Below are 27,624 nucleotides of genomic sequence, written 5' to 3' on the forward strand. Positions count from 1 at the left end.
TTTGAAAGCTAAGGTATGTTAAATTTCGATAACGAAATTTTTAAAAGGAGGGAAGAATGTGAGTATCGGGCCGCCAGATGGGCCGACCTGGACCAAAGTCGGCAGCCCATCTGGAGGCCACTATCTGTTGCTTCGAGGGGGGAGAAGTGGATGTGCGATGGTTCTAGTAGAACCCACCCTTTTTATTAACTAAACCCACATCACGATTCCTCCCTCACCATTCTCCTTCTTCCTCAGAGACCGGGCTCCCTGAACGGACGTCTGCATCGCCGGAGAAGGCGCTCGTGACTCCTTTCCAAAGTAAGGTAAGCTTCCGACCATCTTAGTTTTCCTCTTCCCAGCCTTCTTCCCTCCCGATCTACTTGGGATAACAGAGAGAGAGAGGAGGAAAGAAAGCAAGCAAGAAAGAGAGAAAGGGTAAGAAGGAAAGGCTCACCGTGTGTGGCCGCGTGCGTCGCCAGCGCTGCTGACCCTGGCCATGAGCACCGCGATGCTGCAGCCCAGCTATGAAAGCCGTGACCGTCGTAGGGAGCGGCCGCAGGCTCGGCCGCGGTCATCCTGCAACGCCGCCGGCTTCTTCCGGTGTGTCTCCCCATCGCAGGAGAAGAGAGGGCCACCGCAGGCGCTGCCGGCCTCGGCCGGCCCTTCCAAGAGCTCCATCGCCCCTCTTCCCAAGCTCCGGCTTGGGATCTTTTTTTTTTTTGTGTGCTCACAGGAGAAGAGTGGGAAGGTGAGAGGAAGAAGAGAAGAGAAGAGGAAGGAGGATGCTTCGGGAAAGAAAAGAAAGAAGGGATGAGCGAATGCTTCGAGAAGAAGAAAAAAAGGAGGGAAACAAGGAAGCTTTGGGAAGAAATAGGAAGAAGAAAAGAAAGGGAAAAGAAAAAGAAGAAGAGAAAGAGAAGAAAAAGAAAAGAAAAAAAAAGGCCCATCGTGGGCCGAATTGGGCCAAGCTTGGGCTCTGTTAATTGCGGGCCCAACTTGGGCCCAATTGAGGCCACACCCCTTTATGGGCCCAACTTGGGCCTACTTCAGCCTTGTTGGACCCTATTTGGGTCGTACCCATTATGAGCCCAACTTGGGCTCAGCTCAGTCGTGTGCGACCCTATTGGGCCACGTCTAATAGTATTTTAGATTTTGCTTTACTCTGAAATTAACAAAAAAATTTCTTATATCTAAACAGATGCACTTGATCTGTTTGTTTGAAGTGGAATTTAAGCAATAAAAGGTAAATAATTTAATACTCAAAGTATATTTTTCAAAGTATTTGATAAAATAATTATTAGTGATTGAATCTTGAGATATATTTTGTACCTATTAAAATGGGTCACGCATGTTAAATATCATTTGAAATTTATATTATATGTTATGAAATCTGAAAAATGTGACTGGGCAAATGATGAAAAATTTATTTTATATACATGTATGTATTTTCAGCATGGCTATGATCTGGCCCCGCCTATGAGGATTATTCGTTGGCCCTGTCGACCTGTATATGTGAGAGTCGGGTTTCGACACCGTACCATTGGTGATTAGAATAATGGTGTTTGGACACCGTACCACCGGTGTTTAATAATAGTGGTGTTTGGACACTGTACCACCGGTGTATAACAATAGTAGTGTTTAGCACTTTGTGCGACCCATGCTACTGGATTTCGTGGCCGTAGCCTACGTATGTTGGGATTTTAGTATCAGAGTTTTTGTGAAAATGATGATAGGTTTTGAAAAGAAAAATTAGAATGCTTATTGTGATTTATTTTCCAGTCATAATTTTATGTTTTAATTAAATATTTGATATGCTTTGACCCCACTTTAGGGTATTATGTTGCTTACTGGGCTAGTGTAGCTCATTATCCTATTTTATTTGCTTTTTAGATCCAGAAGCTTGACCGCACGGGATTGGAGAGTGCGATAGATTTTGGAAGTTTTTGCTAAAATTAGAATTTTAGTTAATTTAACTAAAATATTTGAAATTATGTTGATATATGCAAAGTTTGAAAACTTTGTAAGATCGTTTTGTATATATACTAATATTTAAGTGAATTTTTAAATATTTGTGATAGTTTTGACATGGTCAGCTGTCTTGCGCGCCTGTGCAGCGTCTGTCGTACTCCGGGCTTGGGACGTGATAGGTGCATAGGGTCGAAACAGTATTTTGAAAGCGTCCGGATAGATGCCAAAGATTTTACTCCTAATACTTTGGACGATGCCAATTGATTTTTTCTTAATCCTATAAAATGGGGATAATGGACTCAGCAACTATTTTAACCCCAGGTAACCAAAGAAATGAAAGTTAACAAGAGCAGCTCCATCCACAAACATCCAGCAGATCTATCAAAAAGGGGAACCTGGGCTTGTCTCTGGCTATGAAAGAAAAAGAGCACAACTCACCTAACCGGACGTTAATGGCGTGTAAATAACGGAGAAGGCTTGCACTAGAAATGGTTCCAGCATTAAATATGGTTTACGTGCATGATCATGAGGATTCATGAGGAATATGGATACATGAGGACGAGGGATTGTCAAAGGCAATGCATGCCCGAACAGCCACTGCGGGTTTGGTGAAGGGAACGCATAACTGAACAGCCATAGGTTAGCTCACGAGTATCAAGTTCACATATCAAAACCTGACATTATTTGAGTTCTGCAAGGTTAAAAAGATGTTTTACTAGATCTACTTTTGGAGAAATTCTGGGAAGCTTTCTAATCCCAAATAGATTCCATGCAATATGATAGCCGTTTTTCCACATATCACAGGACTCCAACCATACTTTTTCTTCAGAGCATCATTGTAAAAACAACAAAGAAAACAGTGATAAAGTGAAAATTATCGAAATTTCAAATTTATGTCAGAAAGTTACAATTTCCTCTCGCAGACAGACAAGCATGAATCCATGCATAAGCTGTTTTTTTGCATGAGAAAATAAAATCATGAAATGAACTAAACATTTGTTTTGGCATATTTCAGCCACTCCCATCCCTCTTATAAACTTTTCGTTTCACAGGCTGGCTTGGAAATACCAGAGCCAGAATATTTAAAATGAAAAAGTAGGCACCACCCACCACCATAAATGAAGATCAAAAGAAACGGACAAATAGATAATCAGTAGATCCAGTCTTTGCTAAGAATCAGAAAAGAGGTAATGAAACTTTAGTGCGATCACTCTCCAATGGCACAGCCCATGGAAGATAGAGGCATAGATCACAATCAACAAAAGATTGATTGCGGCAATGTTGGAGATGTCAGAGCAGCCACACGTTCGATCTGTTAAAAACATTGCTCAGCATTTACTAATTGCCTATATAATGGAAATAATTGCAGATTCATGGTACTATTTAACTAGAGACATTAAGGCTTCAAAATTGAGCTAACTGTGAATCAAATCCCTAAAAGTACACTAACAGGATTTTGAACACTTCTTGTTAAGTGTCACAATATTTTTCTCTACTTCTATGACACTAAAAAAGGTGTCTCGATGCACAAGGCTCCCGCTGCTGTGGGGTCCAAATATAAAAATCCATTGAGGATAACTTGATGTGCCAGACTGTGGAGTGATTGAGTAAACCCCTAATTGATTTTGATGAGCTCAAAGCATTTGAGTATATTTTATATTATACTAATGAATTCAATCCAGTGTTTCAGGCAAATATGTATGAATTTCTGTTTAAGTTCCTCGAGCTTTGGTTCAAAGTAATTTGGCTAAGTGTTGGACTCAATTTGAACCAAAGTCTGCATCATGAGTCGACTCCAGAACTTTGCGAGTCGACTCCGGGTGGTTTAACGTTTCTGGCACAAGCTCAGTTGACTCCGACTGAAAACAGACAGAAAGACAGAACGATGGGTTTTAGACCCCGTTAACGAGTCGACTCCAAAAAGTTGAGAGTCGACTCCAATGCTTGCCAAGTCGACTCCCGATGGTCCCGAGTCGACTCCAAAAGGTAACAAACAGAAAGACAGAACGATGGATTTTAGACCCTGTTACCGAGTCGACTCCAGAAGATTGCGAGTCGACTCCGACGCTTGGCGAGTCGACTCCCAGTTTGTCCGAGTCGACTCCTAGAGGAAAACAGTCTGAAAGGCAGAGAACCAATCTCGAAGACCCTGAAAACGAGTCGACTCCAAGTGTTCCAGACTCGAGCCTCAAGTCAGCCAAGTCGACTCCAAGGCAGATCAGTTCAAAAGACAGAGAATCGGTTTTCCGGTCTCTGAGAACAAGACGTCTCCCGAAGATCTCGAGTCGCCTCTCAAGACAGCCGAGTCGACTCGAGGAAGAAAAACAGAAAGATGGGTTTCTGAAACCCTGAGAACGAGCCGACCCCTAAGTGCCCGAGTCATCTCCAGATGTTGGCGAGTCGACTCCAGTTTTGGTCCAAGTCGACTCCAGGACGAGACAAGCACTTTAATTCAAATCCTGAACAGTGGTCGAGTCGTCTCCAATAAAGCGCGAGTCGACTCCAGCAACAGCCGAGTCGACTCCAGATCACACGAGTCGACTCCGATCCCTACAGATACATTGTCAGGATGTGCAGACGGGACAGAACGGCTCCAAATCTCTCTCTAACGGCTAGTTTTCAGAAGGAACCACTTAAATAGCTAGAGTGAACAGTAGTAGACAACAAGAGAGCTATTCTATTTGAGCATTAAAGCATTTCAACCACCAAGAGCTTTCGTAGAGTAAATCAAAGAAAAAGAAGGAAGAAATGCATTCAACTCAAACCGAAAAGTGCTTCCTTCGGATTCAAGGAAGAAGTGTATTCACCTCCAAAAAGAACCAACATAACTAACCTTGAAGGACCCAAGAAAACTTGTGTACCTAAGACTATATGATTTCTTTGTGTAGGAGTGTCTTACAGCCAAGCTCAATAAACATCGTTGGTACTTGGATAGTAGCTGCTCAAGACACATGACGGGTGACAAAGAGCAATTCTTCATCCTAGAGTCTAAGAAAGGAGGTGCGGTGACTTTTGGAGACAATAACCAAGATCACATCATTGGTATCAGTAAAATACAAATTACACATTCAACCTTTGTTGATAATGTTCGGTTTGTAGATAGTCTCAAGCATAATTTACTTAGCGTTAGTCAATTATGCGATAAAGGTTTTGATGTTTTGTTTAAGCCATCTAAGTGCATCATAACCAATTCAATTGACAATAGCTTAGTTTTCAAAAACCTAAAACATGGCAATATTTATATAGTAGATCTTGATGATCTTGCTAAAAACAGCCGCTGCTCAGTAGCTAATGATACTAAGCTCGGTGAGGCAAGTTAGTTATGGCATCGTAAATTAGGTCACGCAAGCATTGACACATTATCTAAATTAATTAAAAGAGATTTTGTGATTGGTTTGCCAAAGCTGAAATTTAAGAAAAATAAAATTTGTAAAGCATGTCAATTTGGCAAACAATCTAAAAGCTCTTTTAAGTCCATAAATTGTCTCTACTACTAGACCTCTTGAGTTATTTCACATGGACCTTTTTGGACCAACTAGGACCACAAGCCTTGGTGGAAACAAGTATGGTCTTGTCATAGTAGATGTTTTTTCTAGATATACATGGATCATATTTTTAGCTCATAAAGATGAAGCATTTTCAGTATTTAAGAAATTCCATAAGGAAGTAACAAACGCAAAAAATACTTCAGTTATAGCTATTAGGAGTGATCATGGAACGAAATTTGAAAATCATCTATTTGAAAATTTTGTAGTAAAAAGGGAATAACTCATAATTTTTCTGCACCTAGAACTCCACAACAAAATGGAGTGGTGGAAAGAAAGAATAGAACCCTAAAAAAAATGGCTAGGACCATGTTGTGTGAAAGTGATCTCCCAAAGTATTTTTGGGGTGAAGCTATTAACACATCATGTTATATTCTAAATAGAGTTCTATTGAGACCAATTATAAAAAAAAACACCTTATGAACTTTGGAGAAATAGAAAGCCCAAAGTAAACTATTTTCATGTTTTTGGTTGTAGGTGTTTTATTCATAATAATGGCAAAGATAACTTAGGTAAATTTGATTCCAAATCTGATCAAGGTATCTTTTTGGGATATTTTACATCAAGTAAGGCATATAGAGTCTTCAACAAAAGAACCCTTGTTATTGAAGAATCTATTCATGTTGTTTTTGATGAGTCTAATGATGTTTCCTCTAGCAAGAGAGTAACTTTTGATGATGATGCAGGGATACTTGAAGAAAAGATGGATAACATGACCTTACAAGAGGATGAACCGAAGCAAATTGAAGAGACTTCAACAAGCCAAGAGGCAATTGCTGAACATGGGCTTACAAAGGCTTGGAGGTATGCTCACGATCATCCTAAAGAGTTAATCTTAGATGATCCATCTCAAGCTGTTAGAACTAAAGCCTTTCTTAGAAACTTAAATAATCATCTTGTATTTGTTTCACATCTAGAACCTAAAAACATTGAAGAAGCTGAAAGTGATGTAAATTGGATAAATGCTATGCAAGAGGAACTTAAACAATTAACAAGAAACAAAGTATGGAACTTAGTTGAAAGATCCTCTGAATACTCAATAATTGGAACTAAATAGATGTACAAAAATAAACTTGATGAAAATAAAGTTATGGTTAGAAACAAGGCTAGACTAGTAGCAAAGGGCTATAATCAAGAAGAAGGTATAAATTTTGATGAGACCTTTGCTCCTGTGGCTCGACTTGAGGCAATTAGATTGTTACTAGCATTTACATGTTTTAAAGATTTCAAATTATTTCAAATGGATGTAAAAAATGCTTTCTTGAATGGGTATATTAATGAGGAGGTTTATGTAGAACAACCTCCTATTTTTGAAAATCATCAATACCCCAACCATGTTTACAAATTAAATAAAGCACTTTATGGTCTAAAACAAGCCCCTAGAGCATGGTATGAAAGACTTAGCAAATTTCTATTAGACTATGAATTTTCTAGAAGGAATGTTGACACAACCTTATTTTTGAAAAAGAAAAACAAAGATATGTTAGTAGTGCAGATTTATGTATGTGATATTATTTTCGGTGCTACTAACAATCGTCTTTACGAAGAATTTGCTGAATTAATGCAGAGTGAATTTGAGATGAGCATGATGGAAGAATTGAATTACTTCCTCGGACTTCAAATCAAACAATCTAAGGAAGGAATTTTCATCAATCAAGCTAAGTACATCAAGAAAATGCTAAAGAAATTTGATATGGATGGAAACAAGTCAATTGGCACTCCCATAAGCTCATCATGCAAACTAGACAAAGATGAGGTAAGTCAGTAGATCAAAAGCTGTATAGAGGTATGATAGAATCTTTACTATATCTTACAGCAAGTAGACCTGATATTATGTTTAGTGTATGCATGTGTGCTAGATATCAATCTAATCCTAAGGAATCACACCTAATTGCAGTTAAGAGAATTTTTAAATATCTCATAGGAACAAAAAATATAGGTCTACGGTACTCTAAAGAATCAAGCATAAATTTAATAGGGTACACTGATTCAGACTTCGCTGGTTGTAAACTTGATAGAAAAAGCACCAGCGGATCTTGTCATTTTTTAGGAGAAAACCTAATTTCATGGTTTAGCAAGAAACAAAACTCGGTTGCACTATCTATGGCTGAAGCCGAATATGTTGCTGCCGGGAGTAGTTGTGTTCAAATTTTGTGGATCAAGCAACAACTTGAAGATTATGACATTAAACAAGATAAGATTCCCATAAACTGTGATAACACAAGTGCTATAAATCTAACTAAAAATCCAATTCAACACTCAAAATAAACACATTGAGATAAGACATCACTTCATAAGAGATCATATGTTAAATGGTGATGTGATGCTTGAATTCGTATGTACTGATAATCAACTTGCTGATATCTTCACAAAATTCTTGAGTGAAGATCGATTTTGTATTCTTAGAAGAGGGTTAGGAGTGATTGATCCATTCCTGTGATACTCTTCTCTAATTCATTGATTTCGATGATTAGCTTATGTTGGATATAGGATTTCACGTTTGTGATCATCAAATCATTTCTTAAGTTCTAAAGATTTTCATATTTCTCTTTTGGAACGGAATTAACTGGGATTTTGGGTATGTACCAGAGTTCGAGTCGACTCGAATGAATCTAAGAGTCGACTCGTGGGCGAGTCGACTCGCGCATGTTCAGGAGTCGACTCGCGAATTTTCAGGAGTCGACTCGAGGTCGGAAATCCGTCTTTTAACCCTAAACGAACCGATTTTTCCCAAAACCTATTTTCGGCCGTCACTGTTCCAAAAACCCACGAGTCGACTCGCGCATGTTCAGGAGTCGACTCGCGAATTTTCAGGAGTCGACTCGAGGTCGGAAATCCGTCTTTTAACCCTAAACGAACCGATTTTTCCCAAAACCTATTTTCGGCCGTCACTGTTCCAAAAACCCTAGAGTCGTCTCCCACGGTCGTCTCCGATTCCCTTCTTTGTTTTTTCTCCATTTTTTCCTCCCTTTTTCACGTCTCTCCGTCCTTGATAGGTCAAGATGCCTAGGAAAGCCGTTGTCCCTAGCCAAAAGAGACCTCTCACAGCGAGCGACGCCAAGAGACGGTCTAAGGCGCGGAATGAACCCGTGAGGCCACCACCTCCGGTTCCCTCTCCGCCTAGGTCGATTCCTTCGCGTTCGTGCGCCGGGAGGATTGTCTCCACCAGGAGGAAAGTCGATTTTGACTTACTCTCCCATGAAGGGTTCACATTAGGGCATCTTAGGGCCCAAGGTTTAGAATATTTTTGTTCCCTTGACCTTCCAACATACCCTAGGTTAGTCAGGAAATTCTATGGCACCGTCACACGAAGTGGCGGTGGTATTCAAGGGAATGTAGCCAATGTCCCTATTTCAATCTCGGAGGATCTTATTGCTCGAGTCCTCCACCTCTCTCGTGAGGGGATAGCTCCCACATAGGGCTGGAAGTGGGCTCGGGCCGGCCCGAAGCCCACCGTGTCGGACCGCCTGCGGGCCGGGCTATGGGCTAGACCCAATGAATTTTGGACCGGGCTCGGGCTGCAAACTTAAGCCCAATTCTATTTCGGGCCGGGCTCGGGTTTTCCATTGGCCCGGCCCGGGCCCGGACCAAGCCCGAGCCCAATGCCAGCCCGAACCAAAATCGACCACGGCCCGAAATCAACCACGGCCCGAATTGGGTATTTGGCCATTTGGGTAACCGGGTTACGGGATTTGGGGATTTTTTGCGGTTGCCGAATCGCGATTTGCAGAGGCTTGTCGTCGTCGTCTAGGGTCCGGTGGAGGCGTGGAGGCTCGTCGTCGTCGGCTCGTCGAGTGCAGCCCTCGAACAAAATCTCGCCCGGCGATATCTTCCTCTCCTCGCCACCGTCTGCACGACAGTCAGCAAGCATCGGCGACGAACGGAACGAGTGATTGGATCCGATAATGAAGGCTAGTGCGAGGGCTTCCGAGAAGTGCCGGGGCGGCGCGGAACCGCGAGAGAGGGAGAGGAGGGGAAGAAGAGGAGACGATCGAGGAAAAGGAGCGGTCCTTAAGGAGGGAGGAGGAGAGGGCGAGGGCTCGGCGAAGGCGGAGGGAGAGCGCCATGGCTAGAGGGTTTAGGGTTCCGGCAAGCTACTAGGGTTTGAGAGAGGAAGAAAGGAGGTGACGGGAACTCAGGTATTTTCTTATTATGGAACCCCAAGTCTTAATACATATGATCACGTGCACTGAGAAATTTCAATGAAAGGCTATTAGTTATATTTAATATGAAGAAGAGATGCTGTGCTCCTTTTTGTGTATTAGTTCTATGAATAAAAGAGAAGTAGGACCATTTCGTTAAGCATCACACTGTATTCAGTAGGTTTTATCATTATTACACAGTAATTTTTTTGGGGGGTAGAGCGACATCTCAAACTGAGAAAAAAAAACTGTAAACTCTAGAACATTGCATCACACTTTTTTTTGATAGAAAATGGAGGAAGCGAATTACTTCCCCAAGCTTAAATCAATCAAAAATTATTTTGATGGAAAATGGAGGAAGCGAATTACTCTTCATGTGATCGAGCTGGCCCAATCGGGCTCGGGCTGGGCTCGGGCCAGGCTCGGGCCGATTTTCAATAATACAATTCGGGCCTAGGCCCGGCACGAAGCCCGGAAAATAAATTCGGGCCGGGCTTGGGTAGGGGTGTGGCCCTGCCCACTTCCAGCCCTACTCCCACACATTCCACCGATAGGTCTGAGGACCTTACGGCCATCCTAGGGAGAGTACCCCAATCGCCTATTGAGGAGGTTTTTGCAAATCAGCTCTCCACTGAAATGCGCCTCCTACTTAGTATTATCTCTCGCACCCTCTTTCCCAAAACCGGTAGATTTGATTTCATTTCCGAAAAAGACTTAGACTTAATATTCAATATCTTACATGGAATTCCTCTCAACTTCTCAAAACTCATTTACAATTACATTAGTGAACCCCCAGATAAGCCTAGATTGAGTCTCCCCTACGGTATGCTCTTCATCTTGATCTTTAGGAAGTTAGAGGTTCCTAGCTCTGAGGGGGAACCCTTTTGCTCACTTCGATACACAGACCATATGGGTGAGGGAACTCTCCACCGATGGGTTTCCACAAGGTGAAGGGTACATGGGTTAGGAAGTCCTCTACATCCATACCATCTGACCCCACTGCTCATCACTCTCCTACCTCTGACCATGACCAAGACATCTCCATAGATCCTCCACCTTCCCATCCATAGCTGGTCCCTCATCCACTGTCGGGCCCTCGTCCTCTACTGGACCTTCATCCACAGTGCCACCACCTCAGCAGCCTCTAGAGGTCAGAATTAGTCCTGAGCAGCTCCGAGAATTGAGGGATGACATTGTGAGGGAACTCGAGGTACCTCCAGTACACCCTCCACCGAGCTGACTCCCTCCACAGTAGCAGTGTCTGTCATGGTACCTGAAGTCAAGGAGGAGCTGTCCAGTCTGAGGAGTCTAGTTCAGAGTCAGTACTTGAGCCTCACAGCTATTAAGAAAGACACGAAGCAAATGCAAGATTCTATAAGATCTGAGCTGCTAAGGCTAAATCAAGGAGCAGAAAGGCTTGCAAATGTAGTGATAGATAAGCTTGATACAATCAATGAAAGCGTAACCCAACTGACCCAGACTCAAGCTAGGACTACTTCAGAAATAATTGTGCAACTGGGGAATCTCTCTGAAGCAGTTAGTTTGGTTTTGCAATGTCAGCGAAGAAATTTGGGAGCTTCATCTTCTTCTTCTAGACATCCTTAAACTTGTATTTTGTTTTATTATCATTTAAAGTCCTTTTGGACTTTCAATCATTGTACTCAAATTTTGTAATACTTCCAATATATTGAAGTCTTTTTCTAAAAACTTGTGTACATTGTGCTTTCTGTGTTATGAGTATTGTGTTATGAGCATTGTCTACATTGATTCATTGATATTCCACCTTTTTGCTATGATGACAAAAAGGGGGAGAACCTATGATATATTGTAAATAAAGAGAATCACTAAACAAGAAAACCTTTAAGCAAAATATGAATATTCGGAGATTAGTTGAATCATATTCAAGAAATTTTCTCTTCTATACTTAAGAACTTAAGCTCAAGTTTAAAACATTAAAAGAAAATTCAGAAAACTTAAACAAAGTTCAAACAAAATTGAATGCATATGTTGAGGGGAATAATCTGAAGAAAACAAATTCATTATAAACTTATAAGCCAAACAATTGATTGCATGATTTGAAGGCTTATATAATTCCAAATGAAAGAGGGAGCTTTAATTTCAAAGTTTACTGATTCATATCTTTCAATTTTTGGATACACTAAATGACTAGACATTTGAATTCATTTCGAAACTTCATTACAAATCACTTCTTGAATGAGCAATTCACTTTACAAATACTCAATGTTTTGTTATCATCAAAAAGGGGGAGATTGTGGAGTGATTGAGTAAACCCCTAATTGATTTTGATGAGCTCAAAGCATTTGAGTATATTTTATGTTGTATTAATGAATTCAATCTAGTGTTTTAGGCAAATATGTGTGAATTTCTGTTTAAGTGCCTCGAGCTTTGGTTCAAAGTAATTTGGCTAAGTGTTGGACTCAATTTAAACCAAAGTCTGCAGCACTAGTCGACTCCGGAACTTTGCGTGTCGGCTCCAGGTGGTTTAACGTTTCTGGCACAAACTCGAGTCGACTCTGGAACTCTTCGAGTCGACTCAGACTGAGAACAGACAAAAAGACAGAACGATGGATTTTAGACCCTACGAGTCGACTCCAAAAAGTTGAGAGTCGACTCCGATGCTTGCCGAGTCGACTCCCGATGATCTCGAGTCGACTCCAAAGGGTAACAGACAGAAAAACAAAACGATGGATTTTAGACCCTGTTATCGAGTCGACTCCATAAGATTGCGAGTCGACTCCGACGCTTGGCGAGTCGACTCCCAGTTTGTCCGAGTCGACTCCCAGAGAAAAGCAGTCTGAAAGGTAGAGAACCAATCTCGGAGACCCTGAGAACGAGTCGACTCCAAGTGTACCAGAGTCGACCCCCAAGTCAGCCGAGTCGACTCCAACAAGGCCCGAGTCGACTCCAAGGCAGATCAGTTCAAAAGACAGAGAATCGGTTTTTCAGTCTCTGAAAACGAGACGTCTTCCGAAGATCTCGAGTCGCCTCTCAAGACAGCCAAGTCGACCCCAAGAAAATACGAGTCGACTCGAGGAAGAAAAACAGAAAGATGGGTTTCTGTAACCCTGAGAACGAGCCGACCCCTAAGTGCCCGAGTCATCTCCAGATGTTGGCGAGTCGACTCCAGTTTTGGTCCGAGTCGACTCCAGGACGAGACAAGCACTTTAATTCAAATCCTGAACAGTGGGCGAGTCGTCTCCAATAAAGCGCGAGTCAACTCCAGCAACAGCCGAGTCGACACTAGATTGCACGAGTCGACTTCGATCCCAACGGATACATTGTCAGGATGTGCAGACGAGACAGAACGGCTCCAAATCTCTCTCTAACGGCTAGTTTTCAGAAGGAACCACTTAAATAGCTAGAGTGAACAGTAGTAGACAACAAGAGAGCTATTCTATCTGAGCATTAAAGCATTTCAACCACCAAGAGCTTTCGTAGAGTAAATCCAAGAAAAAGAAGGAAGAAGTGCATTCAACTCAAACCGAAAAGTGCTTCCTTCGCATTCAAAGCTCTACTACTGTCCTCCAACTTTCGGTTCTTTCAAGAGGAGACTCAGAAATCGAAAACCCCCACTTCCTCATCTAAAATCTGTTTGAGGGCTTCTAACTCTACTTTGCTTATATTGTTCTCACACCTGCTTTTTAGAAGCTTTCTTTGTGAATTCTTAAACTTTGTTTTTCTTACTTGATTCAATCAGGGGATTGAATCAAGGGTTGTAAGGTTTGTTGGTGAACCAAAGATAAAACCAACGGTGTACCGGAAAAAACCAACTGGGTTTGATTGTGAACCCAGAAAAATAATTGGGTGGTTCTAGTCGGTGAGCCTGTCAAAACCGATCGAGTTCGTTGTGACCTCGTGAAAACAACAAGTTGGGTTATAAGCTTGTAAAACAACCGGCTGTAATCCTAGGGATTATAGTGAACTTCCAAGTGTGGCTTAGGAAGTGGACGTAGGAGCAAGAGTTGGCTCTGAACCACTATAAATCTTTTGTGTTTGTCTTGCATCGTGTCTCTTTCACTCTCTTCACTCACTGCATCTAGTAATCCAACTAATTCGCTTGCAATAGATTTAGTTAATTACTCATCATATTTTTAATTGATCAATATTTAATTAAAACCCAATTCATCCCCTCCCCCTCTTAGGTTGTCTCCTTGGGCAACACAGACCTATCATCAAACCTTTTAAGATATTTGGCACCATACCAATTTTCTAGGAATACCACAAATCAAGAATGCTGCAAAGATTTGCTCCATTACCAATTAATCCACAGTAGACATAATTTAAGATACTTATAATATATGTGTTCATGTGTGTATGTATATGTATGTGTGTGTATATGATGCTAGATTGGGCTAACACTCAAGTGGATCTCTACTCAGATCCGATCAAGTCCAAATCAAATATGGGAATCCCATATCAATAGTTCAAGCTGGTACTAGACTGCCTACATACTAAAAATCATATGATTTAGTGATCCCTAGCCTATGCATCAAGTGGTCAAAAAAATAGACAATCTAAATAACATTAAATTATATTGGTTCTTTTGATTGCTTAATGCATAAGCTAGAAATCTCCAGATCACATGATTTAGTGTGCAAATAGCTTATAGGTAGTAGATTACATCCAATGGCTCGGATCATCAATGTGGGATCCCCATTGTCTAATCTAGAACTGACCGAATCTGAGTGAAGACCTACTCAAGGTGCAGCTAAATCCAGCTCTATATATATACACACACACACATGTATATATCATGTATATATATATATATATATGAGGGGTGAAAAAAATTATGTGCAACTATTTAGTAGTTTGACAACATTTTAGAACACTGAATACCTTCTGCAGACTATACTTCTCACGAATAGCATTCAGGGGGCAGTTTTTGGAGTTCATCTGCAACTCTTGCAATGCAAGAACTGTTGCTTTAAGATCTGAAGCCTTATATGAGGTGTAATGCTCCAGAGTAGGATTCTGCAGAGAAGAATAAAATGGAAATCACAATCAATAAAACTTAATTAGATTGAAGGAAAAGTGAAGAAATTGTTCACAGACCCATGGATAGTCAGACTGATCCAGCGTCCATCTAGCAAGAAGCACAGCAGATGCAGCTATGGCTGAAGGAAGAAACTTCAGGAAGCTACATTCAATCAGTGTCAGCTCTGCCAGATAATTAGCCAAGTATCCCAATGCTAGACTTGGAACCTGCAGCTTAGAACAAATGGAAATTACAAAGCCTACAGATTTATCACCTAGTGGGTGGAATACAAACCCATCCTTTCTCAAAATCTACCTCACCTTATATGTTGCTTGTGCTGCTCGAACGAATCTCCTGCAAGTAAACATAGTGATAAAAGAGTAGGCATTAGAACCTTAAATTTTAAGATATTCTCATACTGCATCTCAGAAAGTGGAAGTACATAAAGCCTTACAGATGAGTTATGAAATTGTTTAATTCTGGTAGATCTAAAAACCTGAGAAATGTTTTTATGGTGGGCACAGATAGTTGAAAGCCTAAATAATTCAGTACTTGACTCTCCATTTTGACAACCTGTAAGTCAGAAGCCAGCAATATTCACATGATGTGAAACTGACTCTCATTGAGGAGAATGTTTTCCGATTAACAGTACCGAATTATGCAACACACCATTAAAATTAAAATTAAAAACGAAAAGGTAAAAACGTACCTCTGCCTTAGTGTACGTGTTGTCTGTAATAAAACAGAATTCTTCAACAGAAGGAGCGCAAATTTCTTCATATTTCCTGCAAATAGAATAACAAAAGCTATGGCTTTCATTAATATAACAAACAAAAGAGCTATGCAACTTTATATCATCACAACAAGCATATGTCTGAGACAAAAGATAGATCATGGATCCTTTATTGTAAAAGTGTAACTACATTAGACAACAAGATTATACCAGATTAAAAGAAAAACTAATGACAATATAAAGAACTCCGAAAAAAAAATCACGCTATAAAACCAATGAAGAGTAGAAAAACCAATGAAACAAGAAAAAGCAGCATCAATGTGGCAGATCTAGCTGCAAAATCTGGAACCTAGCCAGAAAACCACTAATATGGAAACATTTAATGGGTTATGTACTGCATCCAATCATGTGTGATTAAGCATTGTATTCTCAGAGTGTAAGGATTTGACCATCTTGAAGATATTTGACCATCTTGAAGATATCACAAATATTCAAAGAACCATATCTCTTTCTCATTGTATGTGCACGTGCTCCATGCCCCCCTCCCCCTTTATCTGTGTCATTACTCATATGAGAACCAGTCTTAGGCATATGTGATGCATATGAGACAGGCGGTCGCAACTGAGGCAAGGGAATAGATACATTTAATTTTTAGATGGTTGGCTTTAATTGATAAAATAAAAATGACACAAAAATTGCACGATAGTGTTTTGTATCAACCATGATAAGCACAAAGGATAAAAGAATGGATATTTATGATTTACTTTAAAAAAATCAGATACATGTTTGATTTTCGATGTAAGAACAAAAATGTGAACCACACTTTCAATTAACCTAATTTTGGGATTCAAGATATGTAAATATGTTTAGAAAGAATGAAAACTGTCCATATAGTCGATATGCAGATGATTTTAGTAACTAACAATGCAAAAGTATAAGAGACCCAGAGAAGGAAGATAAGTGATTGCAGTGGAAGAGAAAGTGCACTACGGAAGGTGGGAGACAGAAGGGGGGAAGAGAGACAGAGAGAGAGAGAGAGAGACCAAACCACAAGTTATGTAGCTTTTATTGGTCAGGCTAGCCATTCATGATAACAGAATGAAAGACTCCAAGGAGCATGAAGGTTCTAATTTACCTGTATCTATTTAATTTTGAATTTTAGATGATATCTCATAATGTTGGATATTAGCCGACCCAAACTAGTTTGGGATTAAGACTTAATTGAGTTGAGTTATCTTTTAATGCCGAATATGTCTGGAAATGAACCTATTTACTTGTCATGCATGCCTTGAATCATAATTTAGTGGGTTTCAGATGAGATTTAACACATTTCTATCACTAATTAGATTAAGCTGTGACCTTCTCTCTCTACAAAAAAATATCCAATAACAATACCCATTTGAAAGATACGAGCAATAAACTATACAAATTTTCATATAGATCATGCTTTCTAGGAATCATATGATATTAAGTAAACTGTGTAGAAGAACAAAGTTTTTAATCGATAAAATACCAAAACCCAACCTCATATAGGAATACTTCGCAACAAAAGTCTGTATGATCCACATGGAAATTACTACCTAGAGGTTAGACCTGCTTTCTGTTACCAGTCAAACTCTGCTGCGGTTAGGGGTGCAAATGGGTCGGGTCGGATCGGGTCCTAGATGACCCCGATCCGACCCGGTTTTTTGATCGGATCCTAATTTTGGACCCAGACCCGACCCGGTTGAAGATCGGGTCGGGTCGGGTCGGGTCCGAGTTGGGTCCGGGTCGGGTCCGGGTCCGAGTCGGGTCGGGTTCGGGTCCGAATCGGGTCCAATTTTTTTATATTTTTGGGAAAGAATTTGGGCAAATCTAATTTGGTCATATCATAATTATGAGGTGCTGGGTGACCCATGACTTGAAAGACTTGCAATTGATCTCCAGTCAGAACAGATGACCCCGACTTACTAACTAAGTCGGTCTACAAGCCAAATTTCATATCACACTATTTTTTGTCCATACAACTGATTGGACGGAACTTGGTGTCTCCCAGCTCCCCTCTCACGAGGATAAAAAAAATCCCAGACCTTCTTCCAAAATCCAATTCCTTTGCAGAAAATTGGCACATGACCCATATTCAGTTCGGTGCTCCCTCACTTCCTCCCTGTAAAAGTTAAAAAAAACAGAAACCAAAAAACCGAAGGAAAAAAAAAAAGCCAGCTACCAAGACACCAGAGGTATCAACAGTGTAATAGACCAAGAGAGGATCCTGACGGACCAATAGTGCCATGACCCACATAAAAAAAAGAAAAAAAAAACTCTCTTTTGCTTTTTCCCCCTCTCTCTTTCTCTCTTCGAGTCCATTCGGGTCGGGTCGGGTCCGTTCGATAAACCCAGACCCGACCCAGAAAATGATTCGGGTCCAATTTTAGGACCCGACCCAGACCCGCGGGTCCTAAAATTCGGGGTCGGGTCGGGTCTACGCGGGTCGGGCCAGGTCGGGTCTCGGATCAACCCGACCCATTTGCAGCCTTAGCTGCGGTGACATTGCAGAGAAACAAATCAGACACTTTCACAGGAATAAATGGCAGAGAGGGTACCCATTCCCAAGGAAAATGCTTTTACTGTTCATACACTAGAAAATCACCAACTATATTTTTTAGCTGTAAATACTGTATATAATTTGTTGAATTACTGAGAAATGAAGAAAAAGGGGAAACTTACGAGGCAATCAGCATGCATGTAATGCCAAGTAGTTGCAGCCTTTGTCGTTCAATATAGTTGTGAGATAGAAAACAGTCAATAATATAAACTGTAAGGTAAAGCGTATCTGGAACAAGTCTATATTCCTCAGAAACCTGAAAAGGAAATGAAGGGAAAAACATAATGAAGCATGTACTGTCAAACCAATATTAGCTTTTACTGTAAGAAAAAAGCAAACTAAGCATCCAGCACGACAACCTACCTATTCTAATCCATAAAAACACATTATGGATCTAATAAAGTTGCCAATCAAAATTAAGGCTCTAATAAGGATGTATTTGTTCTTTTATCTTCAGCATAATTAGAAAGCAAATACAAGGACACTTCGAACATGTGTTTTCCATTACTAACAAAAACAAGTCCTATTATGGTGGACATTTCTACATTTAAGCTTTTTGACCAAAGTATTGACCAGAAAGATTTTTTCCAAAAAAAAAGCCAATGAAATATAGTCTGCATGTACTAGATGCACCACAATGATACTTGTTACTTTTCCATTTCTTTAAAATAATTTAAATTCATTTTCCCAAAGCCAGGCCTCCCATAATGGCATCCAAGCATACATCCTTTCAATCAAAGATCACTCTACTTCATCTCTAGACTGTTGTCAAACTATGTACGCAATCTTTTCATTAGAGTTTTTTGAACTAGTTTGAAGCCTCTGTTGGAAAGATGCCAATGCCTTTTAACCTAAAGCTAATATCAGTAAAATATTCTACAAAATAGACTTCATTAAAAAAAAAAATAAACTTCAAGTCCATGTAAGAAGCTCATTGATGATTCCCATGGCCATGTATGATAGTCATTTAGTAGCCGAAATCTGACATTTGCATATAATTTTTCAGGCACCAGCATGTATTGCTTGTTTGCACAATTTCGTCAAACCTCACCCATCTGTAATTCTCCTTACACTAGACTTCACCTAAGAAATGGCACCACTTACATGAAATAACATCACATTTTTTTACTTACCAATAGTGGATCCTAGCTTGATTTATGTAGATTGATGCAGCTAAAGCAATATCGGAGTATCAGATCTCTCTAGCTTGCCTTAGAGTTAGTCCAGAAACTAATAGAAAAAGTTTATGTTCCAGTCTGTCTCCTTCAATCAAAGTCCCGACATCTCATCAGTTGCATGTTCAGCTTACTGCTACATTTCTGCATTACGGCCGGTAAGCAAAACCAAGGACAATAATAGACCAACTCAGAGGATTAAAATCCTGAATAGGTTGACCATGCACAGATGTACTGCTTACATGAACCCATAGAAGCAACATTGTTAGAACTAAACTGGGCATGAAAGTGGAAAGGGTGCCTCATCCACACTTAATCAGCAAAGTTTTATCTGATTGGACATGGTCATGTTTTTTTTCCATTAAATATCATGGTGTTATATTGTTGATATCAGTGTTTGTTGTGCCGGTACCGGGCTCGGGACCAATTGTCCGGCGGCACGAGTCGGTACAAGCCCACATCGGGTTGGGCCAGGCCTGTACCGACACAGTAGGAGAGGCAGGGGAGAGGGAGAATAGGAGAGAGAAAAAAAGAGGGAAGGGGGAGGCCGAAGGAGATCGACGGAGAACCAGCGGAGGGCCAGAGTGTCAATGCTAGCTGTCACACGACAGGCTAGCATCTTTGCTGTATGCTGAAAACTAGGGATCTGATTTACAGCTAGCATCTTTGTTGTATGCTGAAAACTAGGGATCTGATTTACAGCTAGCATCTTCATTGTATGCTGAAAACGAGGAATCTGATTTAGCACATTCATCGTATGTTGTAAATAGGGTTGAAATGTATTTTCGTTTTCCACTCTTAGGCTAGATATGCATTTATTAGATGCTTGGATTGAGGAGATTCTATAGCTGTAATTAAGCCTTGTATTCTATATAACTGAAAAAGACTCAAAGGGGAAGCAGATTTTTCCAGCAAAGTCTCTTTCTTGTCATGGTATCAGAGCTAGTAATTAAACTTCGTGATTACTTTGCTCTCTCTGTCTTGTAAGCTACAGATTTGGTTCTATCATTGTTTCGAGCACCAGAGGTACGTTTTTCTCTTGGCTAAGGATTCTGAGTTGATCTGAGGTTTTCAGTTTTTGTTGGGATATTTTGATTTGGTTATTCTGGCTGTTGTGGGCTGCTAGGCTTTGATATATTTATCATTTGTTTAAGTGGGAAGATTTGTTGTAGCAACCATGTCTTTTGAAAAATCTGAGTCTTCTTGCACTCGTTTTACGGGGAAGAATTACTTTGCTTGCGAATTTCAATTTCAAACATATGTCAAAAGGAAAGAGCTATGGGGACATCTTGATGGATCTAATTCTAGACCAAAAGATGTTATGAAAGGGGCTGAGTGGGAAGTGAAGGATGCACGTATTAGGAGTTGGATCTTGGGTTTTGTAGAACCTAATATTCTTTTTAATCTTAGACCCTATAAAACATCCAAAGAAATGTGGGATTATTTGAAACGTGTGTACAACCAGGATAATGATGCTAGAAGATTTCAATTAGAATTTGAAATTGCAAGGAAGCTTGTTTGTGCAAGAATACAATTCTGGTTTTGTTAATTTGTGGACCGAATACTCTGACATTGTGTATGCTAAGGTTCCTGCGGAGTTAATGTCTGCTATCCAAGCAGTCCATGAAACTAGCAAGAGAGATCAGTTTCTGATGAAATTACGTCCAAGTTTTGAAACTGTTCAGTCTAATTTGATGAGTCGATCTCCAACACCATCTTTGGATACTTGTTTGGGTGAACTTATGAGAGAAGAGCAGTGTTCCCTTACACAAACAGCTATAGAACAACAGCAGACTTCCATAGATTCTCCTAATATTGCCTATGCAGCAAATGGGAAACACAGAGGTCAGGACATGAGGAATGTTAAATGCTATAGCTGCAACGAATTTGGTAACATTGCAACTCATTGTCCGAAGAAGTTTTGCAATTACTGCAAAGCAAAGGGGCACATCATTACAACATGTCCAACTCGGCCACAAAACAGAAATCAAAAAGCTTTTCAAGCTACAGTCAAGACTGCAGGTGCTGATTCCATGAATTCTGAGTCCACCATGGCATATCAAGCTGCTCCCAAAACCTCAGATCATAACACTGCCATGACTTTACAACCTTCTTCATCTACAGCTGCTATCTCAGACTCTGTAACACCTAAAATGGTTCAGCATATGATGTTTTCTGCCTTTTCAGCACTTAGACTTTCAGGTAACAGCTTCTTCAAACTTTTGGCTCTTTGATTCTGCAGCCTCAAATCATATGACCTACTCCTCCAAGAGCCTTTCTAATGTCAAGAAATATAATGGTAATATAAAAATCCATACTGCAAATGGGGACTCCTTACCTATTACAGCCATTGGTGATGTCTTCTCCTCTCTGAAAGATGTTTTTCTATCTCCTGGTTTGACTAGTAACCTAATCTCTATTGGGCAATTGGTTGAGAATAATTGTGATGTCCACTTTTCTGGAACTGGTTGTATTGTGCAGGATCAGGTGTCGGGGACGATGATCGCAAAGGGGCCTAAATGAGGGCGACTCTTTCCTTTACACATTCCAGCTGTTGTTCGTGGTTCCAAATTGTTCTCTTTTGTTTGTATTTCTGCCAAAAACAAGAGTCAAATGTGGCATAATCATTTAGGCCATCCAAACTCAAAGATCTTGCTTCATGTACTAAATTCTGGTTTACTTAAAACTCAGTGTTCCTCTAAAGATGTCGAGTTTGATTGTTCCAGCTATAGATTAGGCACGACCAAAGTGCTGCCTTTTCCTACTCATAGTACTCTCTCTGCAAACTGTTTTGATCTCATTCATAGTAATGTTTGGGGAATTGCACCTATTGTTTCTCATGCTCAATCCAAATACTTTGTGACCTTCATTGACGACCACAGTAGGTTTATATGGATCTATTTTCTCTGATCCAAATCTGAAGTCATTAATGTGTTTAAGAGGTTTTTGGCATTCATTGAAAACCAATTTTCCACCTGCATCAAGATCTTAAGATAAGATTCAGGTGGGAAATACATGTCTCATGAATTCCAGAAACTTCTACAACAAAAAGGAATTATATCTCAAAGGTCATGCCCATCCACTCCACAACAAAATGGGATTGCTGAAAGAAAGAATTGCCATCCGTTTGACATGGTTCGAACTTTGCTGTTTGAGTCATCAATTTCTGCATTGAGTGTTTCCGTAAATCGAGCTCATCTTCCGAAAAGCAGATCGGCAGGTGACACAGACCTATCAACGAAGGCGGTGGTCGGACAGCAACAAAGCAGCAACATACGAAGCAGAAGGAGGTTGAAATCAACTCAATCAATGAGAAAAAAAAAATGACCAAAGTGAAATGTTACAAGAAGATCTACCACTTGCCTTTTAGCTAGCAGGCTTAGAGAAAGGGGTGACTTCATTTTCCCTTTCGGGTAGCGCGAGTGAAAATGCCAGCTTCAGAACAAGGGACCTGACCCCGACGAGACGGGGGAATTCACCAGAGAACCCATCACCTCTGAGCAGCCTATTGAAATTACCAGGCTACCAGAGGGCAAGCTGGCCTATATATTTATGTATCTACTTATTGTCTTTTTGCCTCTGCTCTATTTTTGGTTTCATCGCTTGTTGTTTCGTATGGTTCAATAATACCGCTTATCCTAGTGAGTTTTACGGACCCACCGGGCCAGAAGCTTCTCAAGCTCAAGCATGTACCTTTCTAGTTAGAGACCAACGTCTTGGAGCTAACGTGGGATCCGCCAGTGGCCTGCGGCCTCGTCCCCCTCGGGGGGAGTTGTTTGTTCCGAAGTTTCTCCGATCGGAGTTGTTGGCTCGGGTGGGAAAGCAAAAGAAGCAAGAGAGCCTTTTTCCGGGACTCTGAATCACTCGCGCTCGATCCACCTCGTTTGGAGTAAAAAAAGGGACCCTAAAAACCAATTCGGATGGAAGGAGCCAACATGTATGGCTTGCCGCAGATAAGGTTTATCCTGACCAGAAAGAGCGTCATTGAGAATTTCTTCTATTCTCGACCGACCCATTGGCCTTTGCTATCGCATTTTCTCTCTTTCGCGCTGTCTTCGTTTCGTTCGGCTTGGAAAGCCTCACTTCACTTCTTTTTTGAAGCGTGGATTTCCTCAAACATTCCTGGAAAAAAAAATTCTATCACTTCCATCCAGGTTTTGGGTTGAAGCTCTTAGTATTGCAGTTTACTTAATTAATCGTGTTCCTGCTTCTAAATTGCAGTATGAGTCACAATATTATCGTCTGTACCATTCTCATCCCAAGTATTCTGATCTCCACACTTTTGGGTGTGTTTGTTTTGTCCACTTACCTCCACATGAACGCGCTAAACTTTCAGCTCAATCTGTTAGGTGTGCTTTTCTTGGATATGCTCCTCGTCAAAAGGGTTTTCTATGTTATGATCCTTTTGCTAAGAGGATACATGTCTCAAGAAATGCCATCTTCTTTGAGAATCAAAATTTTTTCATGTCTACCATTGAATTTTCATCCTCACCTTCAGTATCATTCTTGCCAGACTTTTCTAATGACAGTCCTCAATCTTTACCATCTTCTAAAACAAGATTTAAACCAGGTTTTGTGTATGAAAGGCATGCTCATCATGATAGCCCTCAGCAAGAACCTATTCCAACACTTGAACCAGAATCTACACCTGATCTGCAGCCACTTCGCAAGTCAACTCGCCAAACTCGGCTTCCTGATCGGTATGGATACTCAGCTACATCTTTAGTTGCTACATTGTCCACTATTCTTGTGCCTTCTTATTCTACCCAGGCCATGAAACATGAGTGAGGGCAGCAAGCAATACAAGAGGAACTAGATGCTCTTCAACTGAACCAGACATGGGACATAGTCCCCTGCCCACGTGGTCTCACGCCCATTGGCTGCAAGTATGTTTATTCTGTTAAGCTTAAATCTGCCGGCTCCTTGGACCGTCATAAGGCAAGACTTGTGGCTCTTGGAAACAACCAAGAATACGATATTGACTATGATGAGACGTTTGCTCCTGTAGCCAAGATGACTACAACACGCACAACTCTTGCTATTGCTGCTTCATAAGGTTGGTCTCTCCATCAAATGGACGTTAAAAATGCATTCCTTCACGGCGATCTCAAAGAAGAAATCTACATGCGCCTTCCTCCTGGCATGGCAAGCTCTTCTAGCAATGCTGTTTGTTGCCTAAAGAGGTCTCTATATGGGTTAAAACAAGCATCGCGGGCTTGGTTTGAAAAATTCAGGCAAACTAATCTAAGACTTTCCTCTGTGCAAAGCCAGTACGATACTTCTATGTTTCTACACAAGACTTCCACCAGTATTGTTATCCTTCTTGTTTATGTAGATGATATCATCATCACTGGCACTGATTCATCTTTGATTACTTAGCTTCAAGAGTCTCTTCATGCTAATTTTCATATGAAGGATCTTGGTCCCCTCACTTATTTTCTTGGATTAGAGGTGCACACATCTACTAAAGGTCTTTTTCTAAACCAACAAAGGTATACACTAAAGACCTCATTGCCTTAGCTGGTTTAGAAAATTCTGCTCCTGCTAATACACCTTCGGAGCTGAATGTTAAATACAGAAGACATGAAGGTGACCCTTTCTCTGATCCCACCTTGTATCGCAAGCTTGTTGGCAGCCTTGTCTACTTAACCGTCACTCAGTCGGATATCTCTTATGCAGTACATCAAGTCAGTCAGTTTATGTCTTCTCCTCGACATCTTCATATGACTGCTGTCCGTCGAATAATAAGATACCTTCTAGGCTCTCCTACGCGTGGATTATTTTTTCCTACTAGATCTGATCTCGCACTTACTGCCTACAGTGATGCAGATTGGGCTGGATGCCCTGACACATGTAGGTCTACAACAGGGTGGTGTATGTATCTTGGCAATGCTTTGATCTCCTGGAAGTGCAAGAAACAAGAAAGGGTTTCTAAATCATCTACTGAAGCAGAATAGCGAGCCATGTCATCTACATGCTCTGAAGTTATTTGGTTATGTGGGCTCCTTGCTGAACTTGAATTTGCTCCATCTATTCCAACTCCTCTACATGCAGACAACACAAGTGCCATACAAATTGCAGCGAATCTAGTTTATCATGAGCGCACTAAACATATAGAAGTTGATTGTCATTCTATACATGAAGCTTTTGATAGGCAACTCATTTCTTTGCCACATGTCTCCGCTAATTTACAAGTGGCTGACATCTTCACCAAAGCCTTGCCTAGGCAACAACATGAGTTCTTGGTCAGCAAATTGCTGTTGGTACCTGTACCAGCATCAATTTGAGGGGGGTGTCAATGCTAGCTGTCACACAACAGGCTAGTATCTTTGTTGTATACTGAAAACTAGGGATCTAATTTACAGCTAGCATCTTTGTTGTATGCTGAAAACTAGGGATCTGATTTACAGCTAGCATCTTCGTTGTATGCTGAAAAGAGGAATCTGATTTAGCACATTCATTGTATGTTGTAAATAAGGTTGAAATGTATTTTCGTTTTCCATTCTTAGGCTAGATCTGTATTTATTAGATGCTTAGATTGTGGAGATTCTATAGCTGTAATTAAGCCTTGTATTCTATATAATTGGAAAAGACTCAAAGGGGAAGCAGATTTTTCCAGCAAAGTCTCTTTCTTGTCACGGAGAGCCGTCAGGTAAAGGAGGCGGAGGCCGGAGAGCTGCCACGGAGGAGGCGAAGGAGGAGCTCCGCCTCCGATCCCCTGTTTCGTTCGAAACAGGGGCCCAAAGCGGGAGTTTCTCTTCCGCGGCTCCCCGGCCTCCACCTCCTCCGCACGGTGGCTCGTCAGCCTCTGCCGGCTGGCTCCACCTTCCTCTCTCTTCCTTCCTCTCCCTCTCCCTCTCCCTCCCTCTTTTTCTCTTTTTTCTTCTCCTCCCCCACCGTCGCCGGTCTCGTTTTCACCACCGGTATGGCTTGGGACGCCCCAAACCGGACGGTTAGGAGCAGTTCTACTAGCCATGGTTGACATCTAATATCCAAGCATTGATTAAAACACATGCACTATGTATTTCACATCATCGGGTTCTTAGCCTCAAAGCTGATTATCCTATTACAACGTTTGCATTTCTAGCATTGGGGGTGGTAATTTACTCTGCCCCACAGGGACCCGACCCGATCCGACCTTAATGAAGTGGGTTTTACCCTACCCGTTTAAAGTCGGTGGCAGAGGCGGGTCTTCATTCTAAATCGCATAGTAGATTCAGGGAAAATGCGGATAATGGCAAAGCCCGCCCCAAACCTGACCCAATTATATAAGCCTTGATAATTATGATGATTGTGATGATAATGGAGAAAAAAGTGTGGTAATCAATCATGAGAAAGATTAATCATGTGAAAAGGTACAAAATACATTTTTAGTTGTTTGTTTTTTTTTATTTGATTGCTTTTCTTAGTTTAAGGGATATTTGACTTCCTAAAAAACAATATTTCTATTTGTTGACTCTATCATTGTTGAACATTTGGTTTGTTATGTTCTATGTCTTTGATTTTTATTTTGTCTGATGTTATGTGCAGTATAGAGATTTACGTTTCAATTCATTTTTTATTTGTTTGATTTGTTTGCAAAAAAAAAAAAAAATTGCAACTTTACCCACCTCGACCCACCCTATCTAACTCTACCTGCCCTACCAAGCCTCAAGATAAATACAATGTGGTGCATGTACATGAATTGCAAGGTATGAGTAGATACTAGCCTACCCACCCTATTGCCATCCCTGTCGAGCATTCAGCATGGTTATATGGTCAACCATATAGCTACACTATAATCCAGCTAGAAACAAATTTAAGTAGGGTCTCAAGTTTAAAAATGAAAATTCCTCAAGATTTGAATGAGTCAGAGTTAACAATGACCTTGATTCTGGTAGAACCAGATTCAGAAAGTCCAGTCTTAGTTTCAAATAGTTGATCACAAATAGTTGTATATTTATAGTATCCTTTATTTAGCTTGGCTTAAAGTTTAGTTAATAAATAACTCATTCTTCAAAAATAACAATTATAAAATGAAGTGGAAGACAGAGCTTTTATTGTTTATGCATTATGAATATTAGAATTTCCAACCTTAACTCTTGTGCATGCTTGACCTTTTGGTTAGGTCTCCTGAATGTCTTTTAGTTCTTAAAATCATGTCTTAACCATTTATTAAAGAAACTCAGCGTTGGATCCTATATTGCAATTTACTTGCCAATTCATTTTGGAAGTAACCCAAAATCCAGAACGAATATTCGTTCAAAAAAATATTTCATGTCATCCGAAGCTATGAGATTTTACTCCCACCATAATTTAGAAAAAGGTAGATATTTTTTAGTAATTTTGATGCAACATCAAAAGTAATGTTTTCCAATCTTGATTTGAAGTATAAAAAGAAGGTAGGTGATCTGTGGTTTGCTAAAATTTCGTATTGCAGCATTCCATCAACAATTTAATTTGGCAATTTCCAATACTGAAAATTTCCACAGCAAATGTCTCTCCTTTGTCAGTTGT

General features: G+C 40.5%; 1 protein-coding gene and 1 long non-coding RNA gene across 7 annotated transcripts in view; one reads left to right on the forward strand and one right to left on the reverse strand.

Annotated features, from left to right (window-relative positions):
- The first annotated feature begins 211 nt into the window (after positions 1 to 211).
- LOC120112452 (uncharacterized) lies at positions 212 to 8,542 on the forward strand. Its single transcript, XR_015974569.2, has 3 exons — positions 212 to 305; positions 6,182 to 6,299; positions 7,063 to 8,542. It is a non-coding gene; the product is annotated as an uncharacterized LOC120112452 (long non-coding RNA).
- The window catches only part of LOC103710197 (cyclin-A2-1-like), a 29,452-nt gene continuing 4,643 nt past the window's right edge, over positions 2,816 to 27,624 (reverse strand). For 3 of the 6 annotated variants that reach the window (XM_039131908.3, XM_039131906.3, XM_039131907.3), the window contains 7 exons: positions 18,076 to 18,209; positions 15,346 to 15,421; positions 15,091 to 15,209; positions 14,957 to 14,990; positions 14,714 to 14,863; positions 14,498 to 14,632; positions 2,816 to 3,262 (listed from right to left, as the gene is read on the reverse strand). In XM_039131908.3, coding sequence (XP_038987836.1) covers positions 3,206 to 3,262; positions 14,498 to 14,632; positions 14,714 to 14,863; positions 14,957 to 14,990; positions 15,091 to 15,209; positions 15,346 to 15,421; positions 18,076 to 18,209 — 705 coding nt within the window. In that variant the 3' untranslated portion in view covers positions 2,816 to 3,205. The remainder of the gene's footprint in view (positions 3,263 to 14,497; positions 14,633 to 14,713; positions 14,864 to 14,956; positions 14,991 to 15,090; positions 15,210 to 15,345; positions 15,422 to 18,075; positions 18,210 to 27,624) is intronic. The other 3 variants (XM_088714054.2, XM_088714053.2, XM_039131909.3) reach the window with 1 other exon arrangement.

This window comes from Phoenix dactylifera, chromosome 18 (genome assembly GCF_051530095.1).
Source record: "Phoenix dactylifera cultivar Ajwa chromosome 18, Ajwa_hap1_PhDact_Kaust_v1.1, whole genome shotgun sequence".
In the NCBI taxonomy this organism is placed as follows: Eukaryota; Viridiplantae; Streptophyta; class Magnoliopsida; order Arecales; family Arecaceae; genus Phoenix; species Phoenix dactylifera.